An 18,215-nucleotide genomic window follows, 5' to 3' on the forward strand; every position below is an offset into this window, starting at 1 on the left:
TTAACCCACTGTTCCTAGACCAGTTAACCCACTGTTCCTAGACCAGTTAACCCCACTGTTCCTAGACCAGTTAACCCACTGTTCCTAGACCAGTTAACCCCACTGTTCCTAGACCAGTTAACCCACTGTTCCTAGACCAGTTAACCCACTGTTCCTAGACCAGTTAACCCACTGTTCCTAGACCGTTACCTAGACCAGTTAACCCACTGTTCCTAGACCAGTTAACCCACTGTTCATAGGCCGTCATTGTAAATAACAATTTGTTCTTAACTGACTTGCCTAGTTAAATAAAGGTTAAAAATAAAGTGATGATGAATGTGTCAGCACATGGTATTCAGCCCTTTACATGTAGAATACACGGACCTAATCATCTGTTCTTGATCTGCAGTGAACCACATGTGTGTGTGTCTAGACTGTACCAACGTACATACCTGTGTGTGTGTCTAGACTGTACCAACGTACATACCTGTGTGTGTGTCCAGACTGTACCAACGTACATACCTGTGTGTGTGTCCAGACTGTACCAACGTACATACATGTGTGTGTGTCTAGACTGTACCAACGTACATACCTGTGTGTGTGTCTAGACTGTACCAACGACCCCTGTGTGTATCTAGACTGTACCAACGTACCTGTGTGTGTCTAGACCAGGGGTGTCAAAGTCAAATGGACGGAGGGCCAAATAAAAAAATCAGCTACAAGACGAGGGCCGGACTGTTCGAATGTTCATTGAAAAATTTTTAAATGACGCATATAGTCTAGTGAACCTAATTGAACCTACTGAAAACCTAACAAATATATTACAATATGATCAGATAAATAAAGCAATATTTTCTTATGGCTCTGTCAGTAATCTTTAATTTTCAACAGACACAAAAGACAAATTTCCTTTATATAAATATCCCCATAACATGAACATTAAATGAAAGAAACCTGTATTCAAGGCACCATCAGTAGACTATATTTTCTATTTTAGCAAAAGTGGGCTAAATTTACTTCAAAGAAAAACAATAATAGCAATTTTCTATCATCCACTCAACTGAAATATTTTTAAAATATAATTGGATTGAAATACAAAAAAATAAAGTGCAAAAATCTATTAATCAAAAACAACACTTTGTTTAAGGAGAAGTAACATGCAGTGAAAACAAATATTAAATTTTAACTTTTAAACTTGAACTGAGTAAAAACTCTAAATATGTGATTGCACAGTAATGTTCACTTGTTTGAGGTTGAGGGTGATACTTGGTGGTGTCCCATCTTTCCACAAGTTCATCAATGTTCGGGTAAGGCTCTGAGCTGAAGAAATCCTCAGAATTGAGTGAGTGTGTTCAGCAGTAAGTCGACTTCTGTGTGATGTTTTGTTCAGGTTCATCAAAGAAAACAGTTGTTCACACAGGTATGTGCTGCCAAACATAGACGTTTGAGCAGCCTGGAACAGCTGGGGCATTGTGTGGGAGTATCGGGCGACTGCAGCACCAACTGCCGCATATTTTGCCCTCAGTGCATCATAGACTGAGGTCAATCAACTCCATTTGAGGTTTGGTGGTGAGCTTTCGTCAACAGCAAATGGGTTACCAAGCAGTTCCAACCTGCTTTTTTGTGCTTCAAAGTCAGCAACTCGGCGTCCGAAAGTCAGCGGCAAGCATACCTATTTTATCAGCCAACTGTGTGCTCGGGAACGCACTGGTAGAGAGCTTCTCTTTCATGGTCTGGCAGCTGGAAAGTGCTCAAATTTTCTTTCCGCATCTAGACGTCTCCCACAGAGTCAGTTTGGTTTTAAATCTTCACTGTACTGTACATATCAGAGATGACACGATCCCGACCCTGCAGCTGCAAGTTTATTGCATTCAGATGACTCGTAATGTCACACAGAAAAGCCATTTCACACAGAAACATTTCGTCTCGGAGTTGTGTTGTGTCTTTCTAGACTGTCCAGAACAGACAAATCTCCTGTGTGAAACATCTTTGAAGCACCTTTCCCTGGCTTACCAACGCACCTCTGTGTGATAAGGCAAATCACCATGCTCCGTTTCTAACTCCGTCAGAAATGCCTTGAACTGGCGGTGATTCAAACCTTTGGCTCTGATAAGTTAACTGTACCGTGATGATGCTCATTACATGCTCCATTTTCAAGGCTTTACCAACGCTTCCTGGTGTATGATACAATGATAAGCTGTACCAGCTCACCTGTCGCGTTTTCCTCTTGCATCTTTTCCGTATCTTCGCACCAGTCCGCTCCTGTGTCCACCAACGCAGGTGCCTGTCGGTTGTACCCAGAGTTTTCCCAACGCTCCATCTCATTTACACATCTTGACACCTCTTCATACAAATCATGCCCCGTAGTTGTGCCATGCATAGACTGTACCAACTCCTCTGTCATCTAGACTGTACCAACTACGCGGATGAAAATTGACAACTGGGCAATGTGAAATGTCGGTGCTCTCATAGACTGTACCAAGGAATATGCAATAAAATCTAGACTTTTCACAAGCTGCTCTTTTAGATTGATCTAGACTGTCAACTACCTCGGCAATGGTGTTTCTAGACTCAGACTCACATTTAAAAGAGTTGCCTTTTTCTGGGCAGACTGTACAAACTTTAATCATGCAGTTTTTGATGAAATCCCCCTCCGTAAATGTGCCGGGCTATCTAGATCTCTTCTGCCAAAATAAAACTTAATTCCTCTGTTTGTAGCCTTTGTTCCATGTCCATATTCTTGTTTTTGTGTGTATCTAGAATGTACTCAGATTATACTCTTTCAGTATCTAGACTTTCTCCACACAGAAGACACACAGGTTTTCCAGCTATCTAGAACATATACTCCAACTCCCACCTTGTTTGAAACCCTAGTTCTCAGTATCCAACGTTTTGCCATTTTTGATGGGTATCTAGACTGTGATGCCAACGACTGTGTGCCAATAAATATTGAATGAACCAACCTACTGCTGTGCGTCACCTTTGCATTGTGGGAAAACGTACCTGGTGCGTGTATCTAGACTGTACCAACGCACTGCGGGTGTTCTAGACTGTATCAAGATCACCTGTGTGTATCTAGACTGTACCAACTTGACTCTGACATATGTGGTCTAGACTGTACCAACGTACCTGTGTGTATCTAGACTGTACCAACGCACCTGTGTGTGTATCTAGACTGTACCAACGCACCTGTGTGTGTATCTAGACTGTACCAACGTACCTGTGTGTGTGTGTGTGTCTAGACTGTACCAACGTACCTGTGTGTGTGTGTGTGTGTCTAGACTGTACCAACGTACCTGTGTGTGTCTAGACTGTACCAACATACCTGTGTGTATCTAGACTGTATCAACGTACCTGTGTGTGTGTGTGTGTGTATCTAGACTGTACCAATGTACCTGTGTGTATCTAGACTGTACCAACGTACCTGTGTGTGTATCTAGACTGTACCAACGTACCTGTGTGTATCTAGACTGTACCAACGTACCTGTGTGTGTCTAGACTGTACCAACATACCCGTGTGTGTATCTAGACTGTACCAACGTACCTGTGTGTATCTAGACTGTACCAACGTACCTGTGTGTGTCTAGACTGTACCAACATACCTGTGTGTGTATCTAGACTGTACCAATGCCCTGTGTGTCTAGACGTACCTGTGTGTATCCTAGACTGTGTGTGTGTGTATCTAGACTGTACCAACGTACCTGTGTGTGTATCTAGACTGTACCAACGTACCCCTGTGTGTCTAGACTGTACCAACGTACCTGTGTGTGTGTGTATCTAGACTGTACCAATGTACCTGTGTGTGTATCTAGACTGTACCAACGCACCTGTGTGTGTATCTAGACTGTACCAACGCACCTGTGTGTGTATCTAGACTGTACCAACGTACCTGTGTGTGTGTGTATCTAGACTGTACCAACGTACCTGTGTGTGTATCTAGACTGTACCAACGTACCTGCGTGTATCTAGACTGTACCAACGTACCTGTGTGTGTCTAGACTGTACCAACGTACCTGTGTGTGTATCTAGACTGTACCAACGTACCTGTGTGTATCTAGACTGTACCAACGTACCTGTGTGTGTGTCTAGACTGTACCAACATACCTGTGTGTGTATCTAGACTGTACCAACGTACCTGTGTGTATCTAGACTGTACCAACGTACCCGTGTGTGTATCTAGACTGTACCAACGTACCCGTGTGTATCTAGACTGTACCAACTTACCCGTGTGTATCTAGACTGTACCAACGTACCCCTGTGTGTCTAGACTGTACCAACGTACCCGTGTGTGTATCTAGACTGTACCAACGTACCTGTGTGTGTATCTAGACTGTACCAACGTACCTGTGTGTATCTAGACTGTACCAACGTACCTGTGTGTATCTAGACTGTACCAACGTACCTGTGTGTGTGTGTGTGTATCTAGACTGTACCAACGTACCTGTGTGTGTATCTAGACTGTACCAACGTACCTGTGTGTGTATCTAGACTGTACCAACGCACCTGTGTGTGTATCTAGACTGTACCAACGCACCTGTGTGTGTATCTAGACTGTACCAACGTACCCGTGTGTGTATCTAGACTGTACCAACGTACCTGTGTGTATCTAGACTGTACCAACGTACCTGTGTGTGTGTGTGTGTGTGTGTGTGTATCTAGACTGTACCAACGCACCTGTGTGTGTATCTAGACTGTACCAACGTACCTGTGTGTATCTAGACTGTACCAACGTACCTGTGTGTATCTAGACTGTACCAACGTACCTGTGTGTGTGTGTTTATCTAGACTGTACCAACGTACCTGTGTGTGTGTATCTAGACTGTACCAACGTACCTGTGTGTGTATCTAGACTGTACCAACGTACCTGTGTGTATCTAGACTGTACCAACATACCTGTGTGTATCTAGACTGTACCAACGTACCTGTGTGTGTCTAGACTGTGTGTGTGTGTGTGTATCTAGACTGTACCAACGTACCTGTGTGTGTATCTAGACTGTACCAACGTACCTGTGTGTGTATCTAGACTGTACCAACGTACCTGTGTGTATCTAGACTGTACCAACGTACCTGTGTGTATCTAGACTGTACCAACGTACCCGTGTGTGTATCTAGACTGTACCAACGTACCTGTGTGTGTATCTAGACTGTACCCTGTACCTGTGTGTGTATCTAGACTGTACCAACGCACCTGTGTGTGCATCTAGACTGTACCAACGTACCTGTGTGTGTATCTAGACTGTACCAACGTGCCCTGTGTGTATCTAGACTGTACCAACGTACCTGTGTGTGTATCTAGACTGTACCAAACTGTGTGTGTGTATCTAGACTGTACCTGTGTGTGTATCTAGACTGTACCAACGTACCCTGTGTGTGTGTGTCTAGACTGTACCAACGTACCTGTGTGTCTAGACTGTGTGTGTCTAGACTGTACCAACATACCTGTGTGTATCTAGACTGTACCAACATACCTGTGTGTATCTAGACTGTACCAACGTACCCCTGTGTGTATCTAGACTGTAACCAACGTACCTGTGTGTGTATCTAGACTGTACCAACGTACCTGTGTGTGTGTGTGTGTATCTAGAATGTACCAACGCACCTGTGTGTGTATCTAGACTGTACCAACGTACCTGTGTGTGTGTGTATCTAGACTGTACCAACGTACCTGTGTGTGTGTGTGTATCTAGACTGTACCAACGTACCCGTGTGTGTATCTAGACTGTACCAACGTACCTGTGTGTGTATCTAGACTGTACCAACGTACCCGTGTGTATCTAGACTGTACCAACATACCCCTGTGTGTCTAGACTGTACCAACGTACCTGTGTGTGTGTGTGTGTGTATCTAGACTGTACCAACGTACCTGTGTGTGTATCTAGACTGTACCAACGTACCCCTGTGTGTCTAGACTGTACCAACGTACCTGTGTGTGTGTGTATCTAGACTGTACCAATGTACCTGTGTGTGTATCTAGACTGTACCAACGCACCTGTGTGTGTATCTAGACTGTACCAACGTACCTGTGTGTATCTAGACTGTACCAACATACCTGTGTGTATCTAGACTGTACCAACGTACCTGTGTGTGTGTGTTTATCTAGACTGTACCAACGTACCCGTGTGTGTATCTAGACTGTACCAACGTACCTGTGTGTGTATCTAGACTGTACCAATGTACCTGTGTGTATCTAGACTGTACCAACGTACCTGTGTGTGTATCTAGACTGTACCAACGTACCTGTGCGTGTATCTAGACTGTACCAACGTACCTGTGTGTGTCTAGACTGTACCAACATACCTGTGTGTGTATCTAGACTGTACCAACGTACCTGTGTGTATCTAGACTGTACCAACGTACCTGTGTGTGTATCTAGACTGTACCAACATACCTGTGTGTATCTAGACTGTGTACCTGTGTGTATCTAGACTGTACCAACGTACCCGTGCCTGTGTGTATCTAGACTGTACCAACGTACCTGTGTGTGTATCTAGACTGTACCAACGTGTATCTAGACTGTACCAACGTACCCCTGTGTGTCTAGACTGTACCAACGTACCCGTGTGTGTATCTAGACTGTACCAACATACCTGTGTGTGTATCTAGACTGTACCAACGTACCTGTGTGTGTATCTAGACTGTACCAACGCACCTGTGTGTGTATCTAGACTGTACCAACGTACCTGTGTGTGTGTGTGTATCTAGACTGTACCAACGTACCTGTGTGTGTATCTAGACTGTACCAACGTACCTGTGTGTGTATCTAGACTGTACCAACGCACCTGTGTGTGTATCTAGACTGTACCAACGCACCTGTGTGTGTATCTAGACTGTACCAAACTGTGTACCAACCCTGTGTGTATCTAGACTGTACCAACGTACCTGTGTGTGTGTATCTAGACTGTACCACGCACTGTGTGTGTATCTAGACTGTACCAACGTACCTGTGTGTATCTAGACTGTACCAACATACCTGTGTGTGTATCTAGACTGTACCAACGTACCTGTGTGTGTGTGTATCTAGACTGTACCAACGTACCTGTGTGTGTATCTAGACTGTACCAACGTACCTGTGTGTGTATCTAGACTGTACCAACGTACCTGTGTGTGTATCTAGACTGTACCAACGTACCTGTGTGTGTATCTAGACTGTACCAACGTACCTGTGTGTATCTAGACTGTACCAACGTACCTGTGTGTGTATCTAGACTGTACCAACGTACCTGTGTGTGTATCTAGACTGTACCAACGTACCTGTGTGTGTATCTAGACTGTACCAACGTACCTGTGTGTGTATCTAGACTGTACCAACGTACCTGTGTGTATCTAGACTGTACCAACGTACCCGTGTGTGTATCTAGACTGTACCAACGTACCCGTGTGTGTATCTAGACTGTACCAACGTACCCGTGTGTGTATCTAGACTGTACCAACTTACCCGTGTGTGTATCTAGACTGTACCAACGTACCTGTGTGTGTATCTAGACTGTACCAACGTACCTGTGTGTGTATCTAGACTGTACCAACGCACCTGTGTGTGTATCTAGACTGTACCAACGTACCTGTCTGTGTGTGTGTATCTAGACTGTACCAACGTACCTGTGTGTGTATCTAGACTGTACCAACGTACCTGTGTGTGTGTCTAGACTGTACCAACGTACCTGTGTGTGTCTAGACTGTACCAACGTACCTGTGTGTGTCTAGACTGTACCAACGTACCTGTGTGTGTCTAGACTGTACCAACATACCTGTGTGTATCTAGACTGTACCAACGTACCCCTGTGTGTATCTAGAATGTACCAACGTACCCGTGTGTATCTAGACTGTACCAACGTACCTGTGTGTGTGTGTGTATCTAGAATGTACCAACGTACCCGTGTGTATCTAGACTGTACCAACGTACCTGTGTGTGTGTGTGTATCTAGACTGTACCAACGTACCCGTGTGTGTATCTAGACTGTACCAACGTACCCGTGTGTGTATCTAGACTGTACCAACGTACCTATGTGTGTGTGTGTATCTAGACTGTACCAACGTACCTGTGTGTGTATCTAGACTGTACCAACGTACCTGTGTGTGTATCTAGACTGTACCAACGTACCTATGTGTGTATCTAGACTGTACCAACATACCTGTGTGTGTGTGTGTGTGTATCTAGACTGTACCAACGTACCTGTGTGTGTATCTAGACTGTACCAACGTACCTGTGTGTATCTAGACTGTACCAACGTACCTGTGTGTGTGTGTGTATCTAGACTGTACCAACGTACCTGTGTGTGTGTGTGTATCTAGACTGTACCAACGTACCTGTGTGTGTATCTAGACTGTACCAACGCACCTGTGTGTGTATCTAGACTGTACCAACGTACCTGTGTGTGTCTAGACTGTACCAACGTACCTGTGTGTATCTAGACTGTACCAACGTACCTGTGTGTATCTAGACTGTACCAACGTACCTGTGTGTGTGTGTGTGTGTGTGTATCTAGACTGTACCAACGTACCCGTGTGTGTATCTAGACTGTACCAACGTACCTGTGTGTGTATCTAGACTGTACCAATGTACCCGTGTGTGTATCTAGACTGTACCAATGTACCTGTGTGTATCTAGACTGTACCAACGTACCTGTGTGTGTCTAGACTGTACCAACGTACCTGTGTGTATCTAGACTGTACCAACGTACCCGTGTGTGTCTAGACTGTACCAACATACCCGTGTGTGTATCTAGACTGTACCAACGTACCCGTGTGTGTATCTAGACTGTACCAACGTACCCGTGTGTGTATCTAGACTGTACCAACGTACCCGTGTGTATCTAGACTGTACCAACGTACCCCTGTGTGTCTAGACTGTACCAATGTACCCGTGTGTGTATCTAGACTGTACCAACGTACCTGTGTGTGTATCTAGACTGTACCAACGCACCTGTGTGTGTATCTAGACTGTACCAACGTACCTGTGTGTGTATCTAGACTGTACCAACGCACCCGTGTGTGTATCTAGACTGTACCAACGTACCTGTGTGTATCTAGACTGTACCAACGTAGCCGTGTGTGTATCTAGACTGTACCAACATACCTGTGTGTGTGTCTAGACTGTACCAACGTACCTGTGTGTGTCTAGACTGTACCAACGTACCCGTGTGTGTCTAGACTGTACCAACGTACCCGTGTGTGTCTAGACTGTACCAACATACCTGTGTGTATCTAGACTGTACCAACGCACCTGTGTGTGTATCTAGACTGTACCAACGTACCCCTGTGTGTATCTAGAATGTACCAACGTACCCGTGTGTATCTAGACTGTACCAACGTACCTGTGTGTGTGTGTGTGTATCTAGAATGTACCAACGTACCCGTGTGTATCTAGACTGTACCAACGTACCTGTGTGTGTGTGTGTGTATCTAGACTGTACCAACGTAGCCGTGTGTGTATCTAGACTGTACCAACGTACCTATGTGTGTGTGTGTATCTAGACTGTACCAACGTACCTATGTATGTGTGTGTATCTAGACTGTACCAACGTACCTGTGTGTGTATCTAGACTGTACCAACATACCTGTGTGTGTGCGTGTGTATCTAGACTGTACCAACGTACCTGTGTGTGTATCTAGACTGTACCAACATACCTGTGTGTGTGTGTGTATCTAGACTGTACCAACGTACCTGTGTGTTTGTGTGTGTATCTAGACTGTACCAACGTAGCCGTGTGTATCTAGACTGTACCAACATACCTGTGTGTGTGTGTGTGTGTGTATCTAGACTGTACCAACGTAGCCGTGTGTGTATCTAGACTGTACCAACATACCCGTGTGTATCTAGACTGTACCAACGTACCTGTGTGTGTCTCTAGACTGTACCAACGTACCCGTGTGTATCTAGACTGTACCAACGTACCCGTGTGTGTCTCTAGACTGTACCAACGTAGCCGTGTGTGTATCTAGACTGTACCAACGTAGCCGTGTGTGTATCTAGACTGTACCAACGTAGCCGTGTGTGTATCTAGACTGTACCAACGTACCTATGTGTGTGTGTGTGTATCTAGACTGTACCAACGTACCTATGTGTGTGTGTGTGTATCTAGACTGTACCAACGTACCTATGTGTGTGTGTGTGTATCTAGACTGTACCAACGTACCTATGTGTGTGTGTGTATCTAGACTGTATCAACATACCTGTGTGTGTGTCTAGACTGTACCAACGTACCTGTGTGTGTCTAGACTGTACCAACATACCTGTGTGTGTGTCTAGACTGTACCAACATACCTGTGTGTGTGTCTAGACTGTAGGAGTGTTGCAGATGCCCTGCCTTTCCCACCTCATCTAGATCCATCCTCACAGCCAGAGGACAGGGGAGATTGGCACGGTGACAGTCCCCGCCCTCGCCGTTATAGACTCCGCCCATGTGCATGATGTCACCGTACACCCTCCAACCCAGCAGCCCATTGGCCAGCGGAGGAAGGAAGCGAGGGTCAAGGGGCAGGAGGTCAGTGGTGAAGATGTAGGGGTCAACTGGGGTCTCATTGGTCATCGTGGGGAGAGCGTGTCCTCTTCCACTTAGGATGATAAAAGGTTAAATCAATGGTACCTACAACAGAACAGTACAACACACACAGAATGCCTGTCACACACAGAATGCCTGTCACACACAGAATGCCTGTCACACACAGAATGCCTATGTCACACACAGAATGCCTGTCACACACACACACAGAATGCCTGTCACACACACACACAGAATGCCTGTCACACACAGAATGCCTATGACACACACACACAGAATGCCTGTCACACACACACAGAATGCCTATGTCACACACACACACAGAATGCCTATGTCACACACACACACAGAATGCCTATGTCACACACACACACAGAATGCCTATGTCACACACACACACAGAATGCCTATGTTACACACACACACAGAATGCCTATGTCACACACACACACAGAATGCCTATGTTACACACACACACAGAATGCCTATGTCACACACACACACAGAATGCCTATGTTACACACAGAATGCCTATGTCACACACACACACAGAATGCCTGTCACACACACACACAGAATGCCTGTCACACACACACACAGAATGCCTATGTCACACACACAGACAGAATGCCTATGTCACACACAGACAGAATGCCTATGTCAGTGGCAGATCCACAAGATCCAGCCACAAATGCCTACTTTAACACAGATCCACACACAGAATGCCTGCTGTCCTACACAGGTAGTACAACAGAATGTCCTACTGACAGGTGTACAACAGCCCAATGCTCTGCTGTTCCATTGACAGGTACACACAGCCCAATGCTCTGCTGTCCACTGACAGGTAGTACAACAGCCCAATGCTCTGCTGTCCACACAGGTAGTACAACAGAATGCCTGACATGTACAACAGCCCAACACTGACAGGTAGTACAACAGCCCAATGCTCTGCTGTCCTACTGACAGTCCTACTGACAGGTAGTACAACAGCCCAATGCTACAACAGCCCAATGCTCTGTCCTACTGACACACAACAGCCCAATGCTCTGCCCTGTCCTACTGACACAGTACACAGCCCAATGCTCTGCTGTCCTACTGACACAGTACAACAGCCCAATGCTCTGCTGTCCTACTGACAGGTAGTACAACAGCCCAATGCTCTGCTGTCCTACTGACACAGTACAACAGCCCAATGCTCTGCTGTCCTACTGACAGGTAGTACAGACAGCCCAATGCTCTGCTGTCCACTGAAGGAGTACAACAGCCCAATGCTCTGCTGTCCTACTGACAGGTTACAACAGCCCAATGCTCTGCTGTCCTACTGACAGGTAGTACAACAGCCCAATGCTCTGCTGTCCTACTGACAGGTAGTACAACAGCCCAATGCTCTGCTGTCCTATGACTACAACAGCCCAATGCTGTCCTACTGACAGGTAGTACAACAGCCCAATGCTCTGCTGTCCTACTGACAGGTAGTACACAGCCCAATGCTCTGCTGCCCAATGCTCTGCTGTCCTACTGACAGGTAGTACAACAGCCCAATGCTCTGCTGTCCTACTGACAGGTAGTACAACAGCCCAATGCTCTGCTGTCCTACTGACAGGTAGTACAACAGCCCAATGCTCTGCTGTCCTACTGACAGGTAGTACAACAGCCCAATGCTCTGCTGTCCTACTGACAGGTAGTACAACAGCCCAATGCTCTGCTGTCCTACTGACAGGTAGTACAACAGCCCAATGCTCTGCTGTCCTACTGACAGGTAGTACAACAGCCCAATGCTCTGCTGTCCTACCCAGACTGACAGCACAAACAGTAGGCCTACCTTCTATTTTGCATTTTAACCCGGTTGTTAAGTTTCTCATTTGTTTGTATGTGAGCTTCTGTATGCTAGAATTCCACTTTCAGCTGTAAAATGTGTTTCCTACTATTAAGATAAAGGTTCAAATATATATTTTATATATTTGTTTGATATATTTGATATATCATATATTAATTTATATTTCATATATACTTACCACACAAGGGACAATTTGGGTATGAGTAAATGAGAATAGTAGAGCCTATAGTTTAACAAAGAGAAAAAACTACAGCAAGAAAACAAAAGAGAAACATGCATTAGTCTCATACTGTGACTGTATAGTGTAATAGTATTGAACTGAAATGTCCTGAAAGCGCCTTACTGAAAACCACTGCAGTTCTAACGAGTGAAAACCAATGCGACATCTGGTTTTTGTCACAAGCACTCCTCATGACATGTGAGATAAAAACATGACAGTAAAAAGTGGATCGCCTCACCAAAACACAAAGAGCAGCATGACATATTGAATTAATCTCATGATCTCGAGAAAGTAAACCGTAATGAATGATGAGAAGATGATAACGGCAAAAAGTTCATGGCGACCCGTTAAATGCCGAAGAGCAACAAGTCTTAAAACGCAACTCTGTCAGCGTCAGTCTCTTGTCATGTGAAAACTGTTGCTGTCTTACAGACCGCAGTAATTCTCAACAACTCCTTGGTATTTCTGACCGGGGAACCGTCGCACACTCACGTGAGAAGAAGGGGGGCATCCGCCGTTACCGGGGATGAAAGGAATGCAGAAAATAAATGAGGAATAGAAACAAAGGTCAAATAAACAGGTAACGTGTCTCACATGAGTAGAACAAATATCTGGAACTAAACGAAGTGTTGATGTTCCCGAGCCCCAAACGTGTATTTAGTTGAAAATAAACTCCTAAAGGTACTGTCAGTTCTTCTTCCAGACTGTATAGAGGAAAACAAAATGTAGGTTTCTCTCCGGTATGGAACTATGAAGGGGAGGAGGCATAGCGAGGGGTTCCACTAGTTACCACAGACACAAAGTCGAAATGGCCAATATAGTACAAATTCATGAAAACGTTTTTTTTGTTGTCTTCATTGAAAGTTAAACTTAGGCATAAGGTTAGCAGTGTGTTTAAGGTTATGGTTAGGTTTTAAATCACATTTTGAAATTGAAGAAATGTGCGGCGCGTCTGACTTTGCGGCTGTGGTAACTAGTGAAGACCATATCAAGGCTGGTCAACGGACAAACCTGGACAGGATTCTTAGAATACGGATTGGATTTAGATTGGTTGGTTGGGTTTCTAAGGGATTAAAACGGAACCATGATTGTTTGTGAAGATTGAGATGGTAAACCACCTCTCAGCCGCACCGAGCCCTCGCAGCGAGTTTGGCCTAGTCTAGGACAACTTCATAAAGACATCATGCATGCTAGGTTTCTACAGGAAAAACTGCAATACATAGGTTATTGTACTGTGCACATGCTAGGCATTGGTACATCTTTGTCAGATCGTCATTTAAATGCATTCTGATAGGATCCTAATACGCTAGTAGTCTATTTCGGAGACAACAGCTCCCCCCCCCTAAAATCAATGTCCAACTGCTGACACAAACAAGCAAAGTTTGGTAAAAAGTAAAGATATGTGGATGATGGTAATGCTTAGGCAAACAAACTATTAAGGGAAACAAGTGGCAACCATTTACACATTTGTTTTGTTATTTAATAATTGTTTTTGGGAAAGGTGTATTTTCCCCCAATTACTGGGGTAACTGTCCCTGTAGTGGCTTCCTTTAGTCTTTACCATAGCCACTGCCCAAGCCTGAAGCGGGGTTGTTTGGTACGCATACAGTCCACAGTCAAGGTTTCCAAACGGCCAAACATTCAATGACATCCAGGGATATGGTGCAACAAAAATGTTTATTCTTCTTATATCTAACAAATAAATGAGTCTCCAATCAACTTAAAGCATAGAATACTTGATATGGAAAATACATATTATGACCTGTCTGTATGTCTGTCTATATGTCTGTATGGTCAAAAAACTATACCGCTCCCGCATCTAGCAAGGACTCTCCCTCCCGAAGGCCCAACTTCCTGCCTTTATCCTAACACACTTACCACAATACAATGAATAGGCAGGGGGGGCCAAAAACTAAGTTACACTAACAACAAATGAATATATCTCAATCAGGTAAATATAAATCATAAAGGTACGTACCTAATATTTCATCATATACATTCATATTTAATATATTTACACAAATATACATGGAGCTCCATATGTTCGGTCTTTTATACAAATATGTCCAAATCGGCTCTAACAGTCCCCCCCCCTTCCCCCAGGCCACCAAAATATCAGTGCGTAAAAATCTATTGTATCATTTTTATTTTGAAATTTTTTGTTATTAATGAACTCTTAAAAGCTCATGTCTAGGTATCTTATTTTGATTAAATCAAATACTGAATCAAATGGCATTGCACAATTGGCATCACTATTAATATCCTCACGATGACGAGGTTTTGATGTAAGGTCCCTATTTACATTTTCTTGCGCCATATCATGTCCAAATCATCCTAAAGTGAAAAAAATGAACTGTGTAACTTAACAAAGTGACTTGTAGATCATTTGGACATGATTTGGAAAATGCTCATTTAGGTACCATTGACTTGCGTCCAACTCGGCAACGTCCTCAGACATCGAATTCTAGGCGAGATCAGGGCCGTCAGTTGTGGCCGTATTTTTTTTGTTGTTGGTCCAAATGTAACCAAATTTAACCGAAGATCAGCCTTGGCTCTAGCTTGTTGTACTCATTAAAAACATGAGATCCAGGGGCCTCCCGGGTGGCGCAGTGGTCTAAGGCACTGCATCGCAGTGTTAGCTGTGCCACCAGCGGGGCCGGGCGCAGTGCGCGCTAACCAGGTCGCGAGGTGCACGGTGTTTCCTCTGACACATTGGTGCGGCTGGCTTCCGGGTTGGAATGCGCGCTGTGTTAAGAAGCAGTGCGGCTTGGTTGGGTTGTGTTCCGGAGGACACGTGGCTTTCGACCTTCGTCTCTCCCGAGCCCATACGGGAGTTGTAGGCGATGAGGACAAGACAGTAAATACTAACAATTGGATACTAGGAAAAAGGGGGGTAAAAAAAAAAGAAAAATAAGACATGAGGAACGACAAGTGCTGAAGCGTGTAAAAATCCTCGGTTGCAAATTCAATCAAATGTATTTATTTATTAAGCCCTTTTTACATCAGCTGATGTCACAAAGTGCTGTACAAACAATGCAGCTGAAAACTCACTACCGAGTTCCAAACTGCCTCTGGAAGCAACGTCGGCACAAGAACTGTTAGTCTGGAGCTTCATGAAACACACGGATCTTTTTTTGTTTCCACGGCCGAGCAGCCGCACACAAGCCTAAGATCACCATATGCAATGCCAAGCGTTGGCTGGAGTGGTGTAAAGCGGTGTAAAGCCATTGGACTCTGGTGCCATGGAAACGTGTTCTCTGGAGTGATAAATCACGATTCACCATCTGGCAGTCTGACGGAAGAATCTGGATTTGGCGGATGCCAGGAGAACGCTACCTGTCCCAAAGCATAGTGCCAGCTGTAAAGTTTGGTGGAGGAGGAATAATGGTCTGTGGCTGTTTTTCATGTTTCAGGCCCCTTAGTTCCAGCGAAGGGAAATCTTAACGCTACAGTATACAATTACATTCTAGACAATTCTGTGCTTCCAACTTTGTGGCAACAGTTTCAAATCAAATTGTATTGGTCACATATTTAGAAAATGTTATTGCGGGTGTTGTGAAATGCTTGTGTTCCTAGCTCCAACAGTGCAGTAGTATCTAACTAAATGCTTGTGTTCCTAGCTCCAACAGTGCAGTAGTATCTAACTAAATGCGTGTGTTCCTAGCTCCAACAGTGCAGTAGTATCTAACTAAATGCTTGTGTTCCTAGCTCCAACAGTGGAGTAATATCTAACTAAATGCTTGTGTTCCTAGCTCCAACAGTGCAGTAGTATCTAACTAAATGCTTGTGTTTCTAGCTCCAACAGTGCAGTAGTATCTAACTAAATGCTTGTGTTTCTAGCTCCAACAGTGCAGTAGTATCTAACTAAATGCTTGTGTTTCTAGCTCCAACAGTGCAGTAGTATCTAACTAAATGCTTGTGTTTCTAGCTCCAACAGTGCAGTAGTATCTAACTAAATGCGTGTGTTCCTAGCTCCAACAGTGCAGTAGTATCTAACTAAATGCTTGTGTTCCTAGCTCCAACAGTGCAGTAGTATCTAACTAAATGCGGTGTTCCTAGTCCAACATATCTAACTAAATGCTTGTGTTCCTAGCTCCAACAGTGGAGTAATATCTAACTAAATGCTTGTGTTCCTAGCTCCAACAGTGCAGTAATATCTAACTAAATGCTTGTGTTCCCAGCTCCAACAGTGCAGTAATATCTAACTAAATGCTTGTGTTTCTAGCTCCAACAGTGGAGTAATATCTAACTAAATGCTTGTGTTTCTAGCTCCAACAGTGCAGTAGTATCTAACTAAATGCTTGTGTTTCTAGCTCCAACAGTGCAGTAGTATCTAACTAAATGCTTGTGTTCCTAGCTCCAACAGTGCAGTAGTATCTAACTAAATGCTTGTGTTCCTAGCTCCAACAGTACAGTAATATCTAACTAAATGCTTGTGTTTCTAGCTCCAACAGTGAGTAATATCTAACTAAATGCTTGTGTTTCTAGCTCCAACAGTGCAGTAATATCTAACTAAATGCTTGTGTTCCCAGCTCCAACAGTGCAGTAATATCTAACTAAATGTTTGTGTTCCCTAGCTCCAACAGTGCAGTAATATCTAACTAAATGTTTGTGTTCCCAGCTCCAACAGTGCAGTAATATCTAACTAAATGCTTGTGTTCCTAGCTCCAACAGTGCAGTAATATCTAACTAAATGCTTGTGTTCCTAGCTCCAACAGTGCAGTAATATCTAACTAAATGCTTGTGTTCCTAGCTCCAACAGTAGTATCTAACTAAATGCTTGTGTTCCTAGCTCCAACAGTAATATCTAACTAAATGCTTGTGTTCCTAGCTCCAACAGTGCAGTAATATCTAACTAAATGCTTGTGTTCCTAGCTCCAACAGTGCAGTAGTATCTAACTAAATGCTTGTGTTCCTAGCTCCAACAGTGCAGTAATATCTAACTAAATGCTTGTGTTCCTAGCTCCAACAGTGCAGTAGTATCTAACTAAATGCTTGTGTTCTAGCTCCAAACAGTAGTATCTAACTAAATGCTTGTGTTCCTAGCTCCAACACAGTAGTATCTAACTAAATGCTTGTGTTCCTAGCTCCAACAGTGCAGTAGTATCTAACTAAATGCTTGTGTTCCTAGCTCCAACAGTGCAGTAGTATCTAACTAAATGCTTGTGTTCCTAGCTCCAACAGTGCAGTAATATCTAACTAAATGCTTGTGTTTCCAGCTCCAACAGTGCAGTAATATCTAACTAAATGCTTGTGTTCCTAGCTCCAACAGTAATATCTAACTAAATGCTTGTGTTCCTAGCTCCAACAGTGCAGTAGTATCTAACTAAATGCTTGTGTTTCTAGCTCCAACAGTGCAGTAATATCTAACTAAATGCTTGTGTTTCTAGCTCCAACAGTGCAGTAGTATCTAACTAAATGCTTGTGTTTCTAGCTCCAACAGTGCAGTAGTATCTAACTAAATGCTTGTGTTTCTAGCTCCAACAGTGCAGTAGTATCTAACTAAATGCTTGTGTTCCTAGCTCCAACAGTGCAGTAGTATCTAACTAAATGCTTGTGTTCCTAGCTCCAACAGTGCAGTAGTATCTAACTAAATGCTTGTGTTCCTAGCTCCAACAGTGCAGTAGTATCTAACTAAATGCTTGTGTTCCTAGCTCCAACAGTGGAGTAATATCTAACT

General features: G+C 43.9%; 1 protein-coding gene across 4 annotated transcripts in view; it reads right to left on the bottom strand.

The window, feature by feature from the left end:
• The window catches only part of pgghg (protein-glucosylgalactosylhydroxylysine glucosidase), a 71,055-nt gene extending 57,766 nt beyond the window's left edge, over nucleotides 1-13,289 (bottom strand). Inside the window, exons 1-2 of one of the 4 annotated variants that reach the window (XM_065022213.1) lie at nucleotides 13,130-13,289; nucleotides 10,241-10,530 (exon numbers count right to left, since the gene is read on the bottom strand). In XM_065022213.1, coding sequence (XP_064878285.1) covers nucleotides 10,241-10,505 — 265 coding nt within the window. In that variant the 5' untranslated portion in view covers nucleotides 10,506-10,530; nucleotides 13,130-13,289. Of the gene's footprint in view, nucleotides 1-10,240; nucleotides 10,563-12,773 lie in introns of all 4 variants that reach the window. The other 3 variants (XM_065022212.1, XM_065022210.1, XM_065022211.1) reach the window with 3 other exon arrangements.
• Between the last annotated feature and the right edge of the window lie 4,926 nt (nucleotides 13,290-18,215).

The sequence above is a fragment of the Oncorhynchus nerka genome, linkage group LG9a (assembly GCF_034236695.1).
Source record: "Oncorhynchus nerka isolate Pitt River linkage group LG9a, Oner_Uvic_2.0, whole genome shotgun sequence".
Lineage (NCBI taxonomy): Eukaryota > Metazoa > Chordata > Actinopteri > Salmoniformes > Salmonidae > Oncorhynchus > Oncorhynchus nerka.